The 17750-nt window shown below is 41.9% G+C and overlaps 1 protein-coding gene across 9 annotated transcripts in view; it reads left to right on the top strand.

Moving 5' to 3' along the window:
• Positions 1–1769: 1769 nt before the first annotated feature.
• Positions 1770–17750, top strand: part of cnot10 (CCR4-NOT transcription complex, subunit 10) — a 47878-nt gene continuing 31897 nt past the window's right edge. For 4 of the 9 annotated variants that reach the window (XM_061775389.1, XM_061775390.1, XM_061775392.1 and 1 more), the window contains exons 1-7: positions 1770–1976; positions 4856–5021; positions 7382–7458; positions 12252–12337; positions 16529–16690; positions 16816–16966; positions 17114–17253. In XM_061775389.1, the coding sequence (XP_061631373.1) occupies positions 4993–5021; positions 7382–7458; positions 12252–12337; positions 16529–16690; positions 16816–16966; positions 17114–17253 (645 nt within the window). In that variant the 5' untranslated portion in view covers positions 1770–1976; positions 4856–4992. Of the gene's footprint in view, positions 1977–2039; positions 2385–4855; positions 5022–7381; positions 7459–12251; positions 12338–16528; positions 16691–16815; positions 16967–17113; positions 17254–17750 lie in introns of those variants that run through there. The other 5 variants (XM_061775391.1, XM_061775396.1, XM_061775395.1 and 2 more) reach the window with 5 other exon arrangements.

Here is a 17750-nt window from a genome sequence, read left to right on the forward strand (position 1 = left end):
TCTGACAGACGTTCCCAGCAGACCCTCACAATACGTTTGGGCCTGCCAGGTCGGACCGGCGTCTTCCCCCACCATCGGAGCCAACTCACCACCAGGTGGTGATCAGTTGACAGGTCCGCAGCTCTCTTCAACCGAGTGTCCAAGACATGCGGCCGCAAGTCCGATGACACGACCACAAAGTCGATCATCGAACGGCGACCTAGGGTGTCCTGGTGCCAAGTGCACGTGTGGACACCCTTATGCTTGAACATCGTGTTCGTTATGGATAATCCCTGGTGAGCACAGAAGTCCCATAACAGAACACCACTCGGGTTCTGGTGGGGGCGCCGTTCCTCCCCTTCCAGGTCTCACTGTCATTGCCCACGTGAGCATTGAAGTCCCCCAGCAGAACGATGGAGTTCCCAGCAGGAGCGCTCTCCAGCACCCCCTCTAAGGATTCCGAAAAGGGTGGGTACTCTGAACTGCTGTTTGGTGCATAGGCACAAATAACAGTCAGGACCCGTCCCCCACCCGAAGGCGGAGCGAGGCTACCCTCTCGTCCACTGGGGTGAACCCCAACGTACAGGCGCCGAGCCGGGGGGCAATAAGTATACCCATACTGCTCGGCACCTCTCACCATGGGCAACTCCAGAGTGGAAAAGAGTCCAACCCCTCTCAAGAGGACTGGTACCAGAGCCCAAGCCGTGCGTGGAGGCGAGCCTGACTATACCTAGTCTGAACTTCTCAACCTCACACACAAGCTCGGGCTCCTTCCTTGCCAGAGAGGTGACATTCCACGTCCCTAGAGCCAGCTTCTGTAGCTGGCGATCGGATCGCCAAGGTCCCCGCCTTCGGCCACTGCCCAGCTCACACTGCACCCGACCGCTATGGCCCCTCCTGCAGGTGGTGAGCCCATGGGAAGGGGTACCCACGTTACCCTTTTGGGCTGTGCAGGCCCGGCCACCAGGCGCTCGCCTTCGAGCCCCACCTCCAGGCCTGACTCCTGAGGGGGGCCCGGATATTTAATGTTAAAGGAAACTAAAATGACTGCTTGTGTACAAATAGCTGGGTCACTGTAGGGCATAGGTGGCAAACTCAAAGCCCAGGGGACAGATCAGGACCACCACATCATCATGTGGCCGACGCAAGAAACTCATGTGTGTCAACTTACATGATTCTTGCTAAAATCTGTACCACAATTTCTAATTTTCATATGTAATAAATAATAATGTTGACATATTGCAAGCATTTTTTTGTCACCAAAACCCCTTTTACAGTAACTTGAACTATAGGTGAACAAATTTATAATCCTTGACTTCTGATTTCAATACTAGTTATCCATCAATTTGTTGTGTATGTATAATAATATGCTGAGGTGATTAAACCGTAATTACAATGTGGCCCGCGACAAAAATGAGTTTGACACCACTGCCGTAGGGCCTGCCCACCCATTTCAAAAACCAAATCACATGAAGAAACCATCTTACCAGCTAAAGGCAAATAATAATCACACAAAGAGTAAAATCAGGCAATAGGCTCTAGCCAGATAATCAAACACAACATAAACAGCGTGGTTTGAAGCATTCCAACAGTGCAAACAACAATGTGGCAAATGGCTTCATACTGAGTTGGCTCACTTGATGATTTTGCAAGTCCGAAGACAAGCTTCTACAAATGTTCCAAACTTTTTAAATTGTACCCTCTCAACTTTTTCAGTGGTTGTTTTCGTTTCTTGTAATTTAACTCCAATCCAGGGAGGGCGCTGCTTTATTCTTACGCCTTAGTTGCAAACTGTCCCCTACCCACAAAGAAGCATATGAAACGCGACAGATGTTTTGTTGTAGCAGTCTTCTATGCTAAACACAGCGGACATTTATGATTCCATTGTTAAAGTTTATTTCGCAAATCAACTGAATCGACAATTAATTTCATTTTTGCGTGCAGATTGAGCATATCTATCTGAAGTCAGAAAGGTCGAAACATGGCAGAAAACACAGGTAAGGATATTGGTAAACGTTAGCCAGTTAGCAAGTCAGGGGAGTTGAACTAGCATTTAAACTTGGCTCATATAATCGTTGAAAAGATGGGTCTTGATGAAATTTGTCAGGCCTATAGTTATTAACATGTTGTGTACATGACCACCAATGTTGCATTTCTTTTGTTTTTCTCAATATGCAGCGCTGTTTAGCTACGTAATAGTCATGTACCTCGTTAACTTTTATCATCGACGATGCGCCTGCTGACCTACCAAAGGTTTTTAAGAATACTTGCAAGAGAAGCTTGGTTTCTAGGTGAGGGCTCAGAAACATTAAAATACTTAAAGAGCAATTTGGACAGACTCCCACGGAGGATAAAAACAACAACAAAAACCGGGCGGGAGCCTCAACAGCCTTTTGACATCTAAAGTGAGGATAACACGCTTACATCGGTTTATTTATTTTTTTTTTTTTTAAATAAACATGTATCTACAAAAAGTATAGTGTTTTACATTGATGAAGTCAGTTTTGTGTTACATGACACCACATTAAAACTCAGAAAAAGACGCTTGGTTAAAACTTACTTTCAAATATACTAGTGGGTCTGTTTGAGTCCTCCTGGTATTTATGAAATTAAAGCTTAATTATCCACCATTTTGCTCCTAATCCTTAGCTCACAGCATCTGCACTTTAGGGCTGTAACTTGTGACCGTCATCTTCATTCGTGAATGAAAGCTGTCATCTCAGAATCAACTTTATTGGCTAAGCATGTTACAAGACAGGAATTTGTCTCCAGTAGTTGAAGCTACTCTAGTATGACAAACAACCACAATGACAAAATATACATTTAGTAATACCACAAAAAGCACAGCAGTTTTATTAAGCAAAATCACAACTCTTTAAAACCAAATTTGAATGAAACATCGACAGCCTGATGTTTCAACCTCCAAGGTGCTTGAAAGTCCCTTAAGTGTTCAAAGATGAAAAATTAAACAGAAGCACACGGGCCAGGGAGTATGATCCCATGGAGGCTGTAATGCTGTAGCACGAGGACTGTGTCACTAAAAGGGAGGCCACACTTTATAGATGTTAATTAAAACTATTTTTATTGCTATTGTTTAATGTTGCTATGAAATCAGCCCTACGGGGGGCACAAGCCAGTGCAAACTGTAGGCCGGTCCCAAGCCCGGATAAATGCAGAGGGTTGTGTCAGGAAGGACATCCGGCTTAAAACTTTGCCAAACAAATATGAGCATTCATCCAAAGAATTCCATACTGGATTGGTCGTGGCCCGGGTTAACAACGTCCGCCAAAGGTGCCGTCAACCTGCAGGGCACCTGTGCAAATTTAGCTACTGTGGGTCGAAGTTGAAGAAGAGGTGGAAAGAGAAGAGGAAAGCACAGAGCCTAGAACTGAATGTGGGGACTTTGAATGTTGGGACTATGACAGAAACATCTCGGGAGTTGGTTGACATGATGATTAGGAGAAAGCTTGATATATTGTCTGTCCAGGAGACCAGGTGGCAGTAAAGCTAGAAGTTTAGGGGCAGGGTTTAAATTATTTTACCATGGAGTAGGATGTGACCTAGAAGTGAAAGAGAAATTCTGGAAGGAGCTAGATGAAGTAGTTCTGAGCATCCCAGACAGAGAGTCATGCTTGGTGCAGATTTTAATGGACATGTTGGTGAAGGAAACAGGGGTGATGAAGAAGTGATGGGTAAGTACGTCACCCAGGAAAGGAACTTTGAGGGACAGATGGTGGTAGACTTTGCAAAAAGGAGGCAAATGGCTATAATGAACACTTTTTTCCATAAGAGGCAGGAACATAGGGTGACCTACAAGAGCGGCGGTAGAAGTACGCAGGTGGATTACATCTTGTGCAGACGATGTAATCTGAAGGAGGTTACTGACTGTAAGGTTGTGGTAGGGGAGAGTGTGGCTAGACAGCATAGGATGGTGGTGTGTAAGATGACTGGTGGTGGGGAGGAAGATTAGGAAGACAAAGGCAGAGCAAAGAACCATGTGGTGGAAGCTGAGACAGGACGAGTATGGTCAGGAAGTGAATAAATGGTTGGAACGGGTGGAGGAAGGTGTCAGGTGTGTTATGTGACAGAAGAGTCTCTGCTAGGATGAAGGGCAAAGTTTATAAGACTGTGGTGAGGCCAGCCATGATGTACGGATTAGAGACATTGGCACTGAAGAGACAACAGGAAGCAGAGCTGGAGGTGGCAGAAATGAAGATGTTGAGGTTCGCTCTCAGAGTGACCAGGTTGGATAAAATTAGAAATGAGCTCATCAGAGGGATAGCCAAGGTTTGATGTTTTGGAGACAAAGTTAGAGAGAGCAGACTTCGATGATTTGGACACGTCCAGAGGAGGGAGAAATAAGTATATTGGTAGAAGGATGATGAGAATGGAGCTGCCAGGCAAGAGAGCTGGAGGAAGACCAAAGAGAAGGTTGATGGATGTCGTGAGGGAAGACATGAGGGCAGTTGGTGTTCGAGAGGAGGATACAGGAGATAGGCTTACATGGAAAAGGATGACGCGCTGTGGCGAACCCTAAAGAGACAAGCCGAAAGGAAAAGAAGACGTTTAATGTTGCTGTGACATCTGTTTGTTGCACACATATGGGCTGCACCTATACACATATTGGACGTGCCATTATTGCGATGATATTTATTCGATATATTGTGAATCCCCCATGTAAAATATTTAATATTCTGGCCGGTAGAAAATATGCTTGCCCATTGGATTTTCTCATCTACTGGCCAACTTGGCCGGTGAGTCAAAAAGTTAATTTCGGCCCTGGTGCAAGTCCTCGAGTGGGTAGGTCGGTACGTATAATTTTTGTCAGCAGTCTTGACTGTCCGTTGCAGTCTAATTTTGTCCTTCTTTGTGACAGCAACAAACCAGACTGTGATGGATGAACGCAGAACTGATTCAATGACCGCTTTGTAATACTGCCTCAGCAGCTCCTGTGGCAAGCCGTGCTTCCTCAGAAGCCGCATTAAGTACATCCGCCACTGGGTCTTTTTGAGGATGGAGTTGGTGTTGGTCTCCCACTTCAGGTACTGAGACACAGTAATTCCCAGGAACTTGAACGTCTTGACGCTTGACACAAGGCAGTTGGACAGCGTGAGGGGCAGCTGTGCCGAAGGATGTTTCCTGAAGTCCACAATCATCTCTACCTTCTTGAGCGTGTTTAGCTCCAGGTTGTGTCGGCCGCACCAAAGCTCCTGCTGCTCCAATTGCTGTCGATACGCCGACTCATCCACCATCTTTGATGAGGCCAATGACTGTGGTGTCGTCTGCAAACTTCAGGAGTTTGACAGTCGGGTACAGTCATTCGTGTAGAGAGAGAAGAGTTTGCAGAGAGAGGACACATCCTTGGAGGGCCCCGGTGCTGATGGTGCGTGTGGATGAGGTGGTGTCCACCACCTTCACCTGCTGTGTCGTGCCCCTCAGGAAGCTGTAGATTCACTGGCAGATGGCAGGCGAGACTCTGTGCTGGAGAAGAGGAGTTCGGAGAGGATGATGGTGTTGAAAGCAGAGCTGAAGTCTACGAACAGTATCCTTGTGTAGTTCCCTACGTCGTCGAGGTGTTCAAGGATGAAGTGCAGTTGCATGTTGATTGGGTCATCCACAGACCTGTTTGCTTGATAGGTAAACTGCAGGGGGTCCAGCAGGGGTCCTGTGACGCTGTTGATGTGGTCCAGCATGAAGCATTCAAAGGACTTCATGACTACAGATTTCAGGGTAGCTATTCAGTCCTAAAATAGCAGGTTTCTTGGTGACTGGGATGATGGTGGAGCGTTTGAGGCAGGATTGGACTTCACACAGTTCCAAAGATCCATTGAAGATCTGTGTGGAAACTGGAGCAAGCTGGTCCACACAGACTTGCAAGCAAGAGGCGGACACACTGTCGGGGCCTGCCGCTTTGTAGATCTTTTGAGAGACACACATTTCATGTCCTATTCCTGAAAGGTCAATGCAGAAGGGTGTGTGTGTGGGGAGGGTTGGGGGGGGCGGGGCTGCAGAGATATGATGGTGGTCGTCAGAGGTGCGGCGAGGTGGGTGTGGGGTGTGAAAAATTCCCTTTAAATTCTGGAATTTGTGAGCAATGTTCATTTTTAATATTCACAGGGCAGTCGAATTGTAATGAGCCGACTTCAATTTGACCTCCTAATAAGTGATTATTTAGTTATTTATTTGAGAAAGTTTCACAGTTTGTAGTTTGAATACTTGTTTGAAGGTTTATTTAAAGTTTAGTTTAAGCCTGTCCTCTTCCTGTCAGCCATTTTGGAATTTACGTCATTGTTAGATACCCATCAGAAGCAGAGAGCTGTGATTGACTTTCATGATTTGGAAGGGGAACCACCACTAAACATTTGCAAAAGGTTGCAAAATGTGTAGGGGGAAGCTGCAATAGGCTACAGCACAGTCAAAAAGTAGATGTCAAGGATCAAAGACGAAGAACAGGAGGCTCCTTGGAGTGACCTCCGTGTTAAACAAAGGAGCCGCAGACCCATCTTCAGTGGTTAATCCTGGGAATAGTGCTTCTTAGATCATTTTACACTAGACTATATGAGTCCTGGGATGCACGTCATGGAAACAATAAGTCCCAGCCCCGAAGCAATGAGTCCCTGCATTTTATCATCACGGAATACAAATACAGTAATCCTCTGCTACATCACGGTTCTTGGTTCGCGGTCCCGCTAAATAGCAGATTTTTATTACAGTTGTTACTCTATCTTTTATACTGTTTGTACAATATTTTTGTTAGCCATTGCTCTTGCCGTTTGTCAATACATTGTTTAGGCCTGCCACAATAGCAAATTTTTTAGAATGATATATTTTCCCAAAAACTTTCACAATAAATGATCATATCATTGTTTTTTTTTTATTTTTTTTATGTGACTGATATAAGGATATTAAAGCATAAAGATTTTATGTCTTACAAATTCTGCACTGGTAATCAAACATATGAGCACCAATATGTAATGTTCTCTTATTTACTAAATAAAAATAAGGCTGCATTTCACAATAAGAGCAAGTAAACAAAAATAAAGTTATACGCGTTAAGATAAAGTACTTGAGAAATATAGTTTGTTTTTCCTCTTTTCTGTTTGAGACAACAGTGATATCTCAAAAATTTTACATTTATTACAAATATAATTGTACATATTTTAATTTAACGAATCTTAACAAAACCATTTTAGAGGTTGTGTTTGTTCAAAACCTTTGTTTAGTTTCATAATGGCATTTTACATATATGAACTTTTAAGTGCTTCTAGTTGGAATTTCCCACTGAGAAGTATAAACAAAAATGACACTGACTATTCCATTTTAAGCGCCGTTCCAAATGTTTTCGTCCTTTATCGGTCATTTTCTGATCTCCCCTGCTATGTTCCTCCTTGTCTCTGTCTAGGCTGCGCACAATCAGTGTTTACTGCCTGAGATGCAGATTTGATTGGCTGAAGGGGTGGCTGAACTCGCATGTGATTGGTCTGTACGGTTCATCACTACTGTAAATCCTGTAATATGTTGCGGAGCCCTGTATGTTTTGAATCATAACCTTTCTTTTATGGCTATGGTGTGGGTACGCAAGGCACTGATTCTTTAATTTCTCAAAAAAATTAATGCGCGCCCACACACAGTCACACACAACATTAAACCTAAAAGCAGGTGCCACGGTGGGGGCACGCATCCATATGGGTTATATTAAACACATGGCTTGTCTGTAGATGAGTTGAGGCTGCGTGTGAACATTTTTCTATATGCAACAGCAGTGTCTTTCCACTTGCTTGTGCATTTTTGTGTCATGTCCATCAAACACACCTGAACCAGCTGGGCCTTATATTTTATGGAGGATTGTGTGTGCCTGTGGTCTGAAAACACATTTTTCAGAAAAAACTTGGCATGACCTGACAAGATGTGATGTAACTACAGTGCCACCACACTCCTTCATGTTTTCCATTTTGCTGTTACAGACTTATTCTAAAGCTGATTTGAGTATATTTTTTGTTTTGTTTTAATCTACATAAAATATCCCATCATAAAAAAGTAAAAAAATTTTTCAGACATTTGTGTAAATTTATAAAAAAGTTAAACATTCAAACAGAATAGGTACATAAGTATTCACACCCTTTGCTATGACACTCATACTTTAGTTCAGGAGCATCTGATTTCCACTGATCACCCTTGAGATGCTTCTACAACTTGAATGGAGTCCACCTGTGGTAAATTCAGTTAATTGAACATCATTTGGAATGGTAGACACCTGTCTATATAAGGTCTCATAGTTGGCTGTGCATATCGGAGCAGAAACCAAGCAATGAAGTCTAAGGAATGGTCTGCAGACCTCTGAGACAGGATTGTGTCAAGGCACAAATCTGGGGAAGGATACAGAAGAATATCAGCAGCAATGAAGGTACCGAAAAGCTGCTGAAATCTTGATTATTCGGAAATGGAAGAAGTTTGGAACCACTAGGACCCTTCCTAGATTTGGCCGTCCGACCAAGCTGAGTAACCGGGGAAGAAGGGCCTTGGTCAGAGAGATGAACAAGAGTCCTATGGTCACTAAGGTGGAGCTCCAGTGTTCCCTTACAGAGATAGGCGAACCATCCAGAAGGTCAACCACTGCTAACTCACTCCACCAATTAGGCGCTTATGGTAGAGTGGCCAGATGGAAGCCACTTTTGGCCTGAATTGCAAGCGTCATATCTGGAAAAGAAGAGAATGCAGCCCTATGGGGGGGACACAAGTTGAGTGCAAACTGTATGCCGGTCCAAAGCCCGGATAAATGCAACGGGTTGCGTGAGGAAGGGCATCCGGCTTAAAACTTTGCCAAACAAATATGAGCGTTCATCCAAAGAATTCCATACCGGATTGGTCGTGGCCCGGGTTAGCAACCTCCGCCACCGGCGCCGTCCACCTGCAGGGCGCCGTTGGAAATTCAGCTACTGTGGGTCGAAGTCAAAGAAGAAGAGGTGGAAAGCGAGTTCTTTGGCAGAAAGAGAAGAGGAAAGCACAGAGCCTAGAACTGAATGTGGGGACTTTGCCCCACAGGTTGGATGTGACCTGGAGGTGAAGGAGAAATTCTGGAAGGAGCTAGACAAAGTAGTTCTGAGCATCCCAGAGAGAGAGAGTCGTGATTGGTGAGCTCATCAGAGGGACAGCCAAGGTTCGATGTTTTGGAGACAAAGTTATAGAGAGCAGACGATGGTTTGGACACGTCCAGAGGAGAAATAGTGAGTATATTGGTAGAAGGATGATGAGGATGGAGCTGCCATGCAAGAGAGCTAGAGGAAGACCAAAGAGAAGGTTAATGGATGTTGTGAGGGAAGACATGAGGTCAGTTGGTGTTTGAGAGGAGGATGCAGCAGATAGGCTTACATGGAAAAGGATGACGCGCTGTGGCAACCTTTAAAGGGACAAGCCGAAAGGAAAAGAAGAAAGAAGATATCTGGAAAAGAAGAGGCACTGCTCATCACCTGGCTAACACCATCTCTACTGTGAAGCATGGTGGTGGCCGCATCATGCTGTGAGGCTGCTTTTCTACTGCAGGAACTGGGCGACTAGTCTGCATAGAGGGTAAAATGACAGCTGCCAAATATAGAGAAATTATTCAAGGGGAACTTGCTCCAGAGTGCTCTGGAACTCAGACTGAGAGGAGCTGCAGAGAAGAATGGGAGAAAACGCCCCAAAACAGGTGTGCCAAGCTCGTAGAGACATAAACAAGAAGACTTGAGGATGTGATTGCTGCCAAAGGTACTTCAACAAAATATTAAGCCAAGGCTGTGAATACTTATGTATCTATTGTTTAAATGTTTTTATTTTCAATACATTTGCACAACTGTCTTAAAATGTTTTTACTTTGTCATTACGGGATATGTTATATATATTTTTTTAACGATGCTCAAATCAGCTTTAGAATAAGTCTAACAGCAAAATGTGGAAAAAGTGAAGGGGTGTGAATAGTTTCTGGTGGCACTGTATATGCAAATGATTAGTGCATTTTTCTTTTGTTTTAATTCTCTTTTATCTTTATCTCACTGTTCGTGGCTTAAATATATTGATTTACACTTTGATGAAATTACAACCCCAATTCCAATGAAGTTGGGACATTGTGTTAAACATAAATAAAAACAGAATACAATGATTGGACAATCACGTTCAACCTATATTTAATTGAATACACTACAAAGACAAGATATTTAATGTTCAAACTGATAAACCTTATTGTTTTTAGCAAATAATCATTAACTTAGAATTTTATGGCTGCAACACGTTACAAAAAAGGTGGCAAAAAAGACTGAGAAAGTTGAGCAATGCTCATCAAACACCTGTTTGGAACATCCCACAGGTGAACAGGCTAATTGGGAACAGGTGGGTGCGTGAGAAAAAAGTCGGAACAGTTTAAGGACAATGTTCCTCAACGTACAATTGCAAGGAATGTAGGGATTTCATCATCTACGGTCCATAATATGATCAAAAGGTTCAGAGAATCTGGAGAAATCACTGCATGTAAGCGGCAAGGCCGAAAACCAACAATGAAAGGCCCGTGACCTTCGATCCCTCAGGCGGCACTGCATCAAAAGTCGACATCAATGTGTAAAGGATATCACCACATGGGCTCAGGAACACTTCAGAAAACCAATGTCAGTAAATACAGTTCGGCGCAACATCCGTAAGTGCAACTTGAAACTCGGCTATGCAAAGCAAAAGCCATTAATCAACAGCACCCAGAAAGGCCGCCGGCTTCTCTGGGCCCGGGCTCATCTAAGATGGGTTGATGCAAAGTGGAAAAGTGTTCTGTGGTCCGACGAGTCCACATTTACATTTGTTTTGGGAAATTGTGGATGTCCTGTCCTCTGGGCCAAAGAGGAAAAGAACCATCCGGACTGTTATGGACGCAAAGTTCAAAAGCCAGCATTTGTGATGGTATGGGGCTGTGCTAGTGCCAATGGCATGGGTAACTTACACATTTGTGAAGGAACCATTAATGCTGAACGGTACATACAGGTTTTGGAGAAACATGCTGCATCCAAGCAACGTCTTTTTCACGGACGCCCCTGCTTATTTCAGCAAGACAATGCCAAACCACATTCTGTACGTGTTACAACAGCGTGGCTTCATAGTAAAAGAGTGCGGGTACTAGGCTAGCCTGCCTGCAGTCCATACCTGGCTCCCATTGAAAATGTGTGGCGCATTATGAAGCGTGAAATACGACAATGGAGACCCCGGACTGTTGAACAGCTGAAGCTGTACATCAAGCAATAATGGGAAAGAATTCCACCTACAAAGCTTCAACAATTAGTGTCCTCAGTTCCCAAATGTTTATTGAATGTTGATAAAAGAAAAGGTGATGGAACACTGTGGTAAACATGACCCTGTCCCAGCTTTTTTGGAATGTGTTGCAGCTATAAAATTCTAAGTTAATGATTATTTGCTAAAAACAATAAGGTTTATCAGTTTGAACATTAAATATCTTGTCTTTGTAGTCTCAACTTCATTGGAATTGGGGTTATATATAAAATTTAGCATGAAAAGGCTACACTACATGGGACGGTGGCAGGGAGGCACAGTGACTCATTTAGGGCGGCAGGTGCGCATGACGCCGACACTGAACCGATGACAGTTGTGCTGTCTCTTCTTCTCACCACCTGATACATTTGCTAGCTAACGCTTACCAAACAACATAAACAGGGTGCTACAAAGTGGAGAAATGAAGAATGGTAATGATAATAGTGTGTTGATTTTGTGTGGTATGTTACAAAATATTACACATATCCTGGTTTAAGGCAGGTATTTCCTGCTTTGTGCTGTCACCACAACTGTATGTCATTGGCAGGCAGCGTATTGCTCTGTGCTAATAGTGCGCTCAGAACCCAGTGGGAGGGATTGGGTGCATAAAACCATTTTTGAGGCAAGGGGTTTTAAAAATAATGTTTCAACCAAGTACTTTATAGTTCTACACATTTCTAGCTTGTTTATTGAGGAAATAGTTAAAAAAAAAAATTTAAATGCTTGAACACCCCCCAAAATTGGCTAGAAACACCTATGGTAGATTCCTAATCGTTCTAACTTCATAGGCTTTTGTCTAGTGCTTTTTGATGACGGTAAACAAAGCAATATTGATGTTAAAACCATTTCAAGTTGATTTGGATGGTATAGATGTGTGAAAAGCAGTCAAGTGTCAGGATGACTGATAATGCTCATGTAACCACATTGTAAGCACTGTGACAGTCAGTGGTAATTTTGCCGATTTTTCACACACTTGCTTTCTTTCTTATCAGAGCAAAATGAGGCAAAGCATGACATGTCAGCTGGAATGACAGACCAAGAGAAAGAAATGGCAGCCAGTGCATATGAATCGTTTGTGGTGAGTGTTCTCACTTTTGTTTTAATGAACCTTTTAAAATGTTTTTTTTATTTTTTGTTCTCTACACAATCATCTATTAATATATTGTGACCCATAAACATAATGGAGTAGTAACCATAATGTATGTGAAGAAAAATGTTCATAATTTTCAAAAATGTTTGCTCTTATTTCAAAGAAACATGTTACTTTGGAAAGGGAATGTAAAACCCTTTAATATGATATCGGAATTATTGAGATTTCTTTTTTATATAGGTAATTGACACTTTAATGGTAAAGTACTTAAAGAGCCTTTCTTCCCTAGCTTCGTTAATACCATGATGATTGTTTGGTAATATTATGTAGCTTATCATGACCATTAGTTCAGTAAACTTGTATTCCCACATCTCAAGATGTTTTTTGATCATTATGAAGCATAATTTGACATTTGGAGCCATTCTAAGATGTATTTAAATAACTGCAAATGCATGAAAAAAGGAAATAAAAAAAATAATTACCCGCAAACGTGCCGATGATGCACTCCTTCAGCAACATCACTGGCATACAGTGTAAGTATTTAAAGTATTTATACCCCTTCACTTTTTCCGCATTTTGATATGTTACAGACTTATTCTAAAGATAATTTGACTATAGTTTTCTTTTAACAAAAATCCACAAATATCCCATAATGACAAAGTAAAAACGTTTTCGGACAGTTGTGCAAATTTATTGAAAATGTACACATTTAAACATAATAGGTACATAAGTATTCACACCCTTGGCTTAATAGATTGTTGAAGCACCTTTGGCAGGAATCACAGCCTCAAGTCTTCTTGGGTATGTCTCTACGAGATTGGCATGCCTGTTTTGCGGCATTTTCTCCCATTCTCTGCAGATCCTCTCAAGGTCAGTCAGGTTGGATGGGCAGCGTCGGTGGACAGCCATTTTTAGGTCTTTCCAAAGATGTTCGATTAGATTCAAGTCCGGGCTCTGGCTGGGCCACTCAAGGACATTCACAGGCTGCTCCTGAAGCCACTCCTTTGTTATCTTGGCTGTGTGCTTTGGGTCATTGTCGTGTTGGAAGGTGAATCAATGCCCTAGTCCGAGTTCAATGCGCTCTGGAGTAAGTTCTCTCGAAGAATTTATCTAAATTTGGCAGCTGTCATCTTACCCTCTATGCGTACTAGTTGCCCTGGTTCCTGTAGCAGAAAAACAACCCCACAGCATGATGCTGGCCCCTCCATGCTTCACAGTAGAGACGGTTTTAACCAGGAGATGAGCAGTGCCACTTCTTCTCCAGATATGACGCTTGCAATCCAGGCCAAAAAGTTTATATAGTTTCATACCAAATAATTTTGTTTCTGCAGGTCTGAGAATCCTTAAGGTGCCTTTTGGGAAACTCTAACTCCGTGTGGCCACTCTACCATAAAGGTCTGTTTGGTAGAGTGCGTTAGCAATGGTTAACCTTCTGGATGGTTCTCCTATCTCCGCAAGGGAACACTGGAGCTCCGCCTTAGTGACTATAGGGTTCTTGTTCTCTTCTCTGACCAAGGCCCTTCTTCTGTCTAAGTGCTTCCTCCTTTTCTCTCCTCCTCTCGCTCACTTTGTATCCAGTTTTCATTCTGCTCTTTCTTTCTTTTTTTTGGGTGTTTGCTCCCTCTCCTTCTCTACTTGTCTCCTCTTCTCATCCCTGCTTGCGAATATGAAGCTTTTTTTTTTTTTTTTTTTATAAAAGAAAAACACCATACCTCAATAAATTTTTTTCCTAGAAAAAAAATGACCTTTTCCTTGCAAAAATGTTATTCTTATAATAGTTTGACATTTTTGTCTAAATAAAATACAAATATAAGCATGAAATGAGGCATTCTTGAAAATAAAAAGCGTCTTTACCCTTGTGAGTTTCAGGATTTCTTTTGGTTAAAAAAAATTGACATCGATTGAAGTAATATTAGGTTTTGTCCTAAACAAACAAACGGAACAAAAAACACAAAAAATTGTGGACAATTTTTAATTTTTTTCTTGACAAAATATGACTTGCATTACATACATTAAGAAATTAAGAAAGCTTTATGCTAACATGTAATCAGGCATTCTTTCTTGGAACAACAAATTTGTTTTTATTTGTCTTGATGTTGGTCCATCCAACTATGTCTTTACGTGAAAACGATCTGAGGTGCAAAAAAAAAAAAAGTTTGGGGGACATTCATATCAATGACATCATCGATTAATCGACTTGAACTTGATGTTCATCTTATTGTCGTCGACTCCCAAAAATCTCGAGCCGTTCAGCCCCGAGTGTCTCGTCTGTCTACTACTTATTTCTGTCATCTGTCTTCCAACCTTTATGGAGCCAAGGAACATATTTTACGATTGAAAAATCTCACAGAACACCAACAAACAAAAAGTGGATCCATTAATTACTGTATGTACTTCCTGCCATCTAATAGAAGACCATTTATCATTTGTTCTGTCTGTCACTATGCCTCACTGGCATAGATGAACAAAGATACATTATTTATTGTAATATATTTTTGGGAGAAATTATTTTTGGGAGAAATTAAGTACATACATAAATTAGTATATACAGTGAATGAACAGGTCATTTAAATAGACACATTCGTCCATCTTGTGATCGGATATCGTTTTTTTCAGATCGGTGATCGGCCCCAAAAATCCTGATCGTGTAAAGCCTAGTGGAAATGTTTTTACTTTGCCATAATGGAATATTTTATGTAGATTTCTCTAAAGAAAACTATACTCAAATCACCTTTCGAATAAGTCTAACAGCAAAATGTGGAAAACGTGAAGGGGGGTGAATACTTCCTGGCGGCACTGTATGTTTGCAGATGACAGTGACTGAGGGAGTTACTGTATGATACACTAAACAAGTCCGGTCAATGAATTCACCTTCAAATATCAAAGAATAAGACAGCTTTCATTTCAATAGCATCACACTGTCACAAGTGGTTCTTGTGCCTTGAAATTGAGGGTTTTGGGATGAAATGCGGAAAAAAATAATAAATGGTCAACCATTTTGAAAAATGAAAATGGAGGTGATAGGTTTTTTTCAACTGTCTTCGGCGGAGAATCACAAGGAATTTTTTACAGCAGCCAAAAGTGTTGTTATTTAAAAAAAAAATTTTTGGACGTCCTCCCCCCAGCTAAGCCAACGCAGTCGTGGGACAGCCACCTATCAGAAAACGACCACAGCATCATCTGCGTTTCAGTGGTGTGAAAGTGTTTGCCCCCTTCCTGATTGTCACACTTAACTGTTTCCCATCATCAAACTATTTAAATATTAGTCTAAGACAACACAAGTAAATAAAAAATGCAGTTTTTAAATGTTTTTTATTATTAAGCGAGATAAAAAATCCAAACCTACATGGCCCCGTTTGAAAAAGAGACCCACAACAACATCCAAAAGAACTACAGGCCTCACTTGCCTCAGTTAAGGTCAGTGTTCATGAATCCACCATAAGAAATGGATTGGGCAAAAATGGCCTGCAGCAAAGTGAGAGTGCAGGAGAATGTCCGGCCATCTGTTCGTGACCTCAAGCAGAAAGAAACTTGGGTTCTGCAGCAGGACAATGATCCAAGACACACTAGCAAGTGGCCTTTGGAGTGGCCTAGTCAAAGTCCTGACCTGAATCCTCTTGAGATACTGTGGCTAGACCTTAAAAAGGCGGTTCATGCTTGAAAACCCTCCAATGTGGCACAATTACAACAATTCTGCATAGATGAGTGGGCCAAAATTCCTCCAGAGCGCTGTAAGAGACTCATTGCAAGTTACCGCAAACGCTTGATTGCAGTTGTTGCTGCTCAGGGTGGCCCAACCAGTTATTAGCTTTAATGGGGGCAATCACTTTTTCACACAGGTGAAGGTTTGACTTATTTTTCCTCTCTTAATAATAATAACATTTAAAAACGGCACTTATGTTTCCTCGTGTTGTCTTTGACTAATATTTAAATTTGTTTGATGATGGGAAGGATTTAAGAGTGACAAGCATGCAAACAAATAAGAAATCAGGAGGGGGGGCCAAGACTTTTTTCACACCACTGTACCAACCTAATGGAATCAACCATATTGGTAACAGTACTAGCCAAGATCCTTAACATTCCATAAACCACCAGCAATTGTTTCATAAACGAAGGGGATGTAGTCTGACACACATTGTCAGAACAATGCAGATGATCACGCCTATACTGTATCCACAGGCTGGCAAGTATGACGAGTCTTTGAGACACCTTGAAGCCCTGCAAGAATTGAATAAAGAGGACTACAAGATCGCTTTGAATAAAGCTGTTGTAGAGTTTTACAAAAGTGGTCAGACTACCACAGGAAACCTTAAGCAAAGCCTAATGGCAATGAAAAGCCAGGTAAGGGAATGTGGGTCTTATTTCTCCAGATGCTTTCAGCTTCTTATGTTGTTAATTTTAAGTGAAATGTGAAGAATACCACAGCACTGTTGCTTCCTTTCTCAATCGCTCTGACAATCATCCAGGTTCACACAGCCACAGAGGATGTTGATGGGTTGGATGATGTTGAAAATAGTTTGTTGTACTACAATCAAGCCATTGTCCACTATCATATGCGGCAATACTCTGAAGCCATTTCCATTGGAGAGAAGCTCTATCAATTTCTGGAACCGTTTGGTATGTTCTGGTGGAATGACAATATGTTTTTAACTTTGATGTGTTTCAAACTATGTAAGAGTATGTGATCTATAATCTAAGGTGTTAGTCGTGCTTTGTATTGTAGCCATCCTGTTTGGCATGGAGTCATTCTGTTATTTGTCCTAGAAGAGAAGTTTGCTCAGGCTGTGTGTTTCCTGTTGGTGGATCTGTACCTGCTCACATTCCAGCCAGAAAAGGCCCTCCATCTCTTGGCTGTGCTGGATAAGCTATCTGTACAAGGAAGCAACAAGAACGGAAAAGCAGAGGTAGCCAATTTTAAGTCACACTTTTTTTCAAATTCAGACAACTCAGATACAAAGGCAACATCCAGAGAGTGATATTCAATATTTCTACAAGAATCGAGAGCTGCTGCATGATGGAGCGGTCCCTGTTTCTGCCCTTCACAATGTAGACAGCATGTGAATTCATGTGAAATCTGACATGCACAAGTCTCTGCATTCTGATCAAATTCAAACAAATGTTGCAAACATGAGAGGACTGCGCTACACAGTGCAGATTGATAAATGACCCTAAATATGCTGCATAAATAAACTTGGACTTTCTGAAGGCAAGCAAAGCAAATATACTTTGTGGCCGAGGCAGAAAGAAAGTCCCACATAAAAGCTGCAAATGAAGATTGTACCTGGAAAGAATTCTGAATAATAATTTATTTGACGGATGAATTATTATGCTCATCCCTTTTCGCTCGCTTTAATGCTACCAGTTGTAGTATTGTAGAGCAATCAATGTATGTGACACCTTT

This window comes from Phyllopteryx taeniolatus, chromosome 6, assembly GCF_024500385.1.
Source record: "Phyllopteryx taeniolatus isolate TA_2022b chromosome 6, UOR_Ptae_1.2, whole genome shotgun sequence".
Lineage (NCBI taxonomy): Eukaryota > Metazoa > Chordata > Actinopteri > Syngnathiformes > Syngnathidae > Phyllopteryx > Phyllopteryx taeniolatus.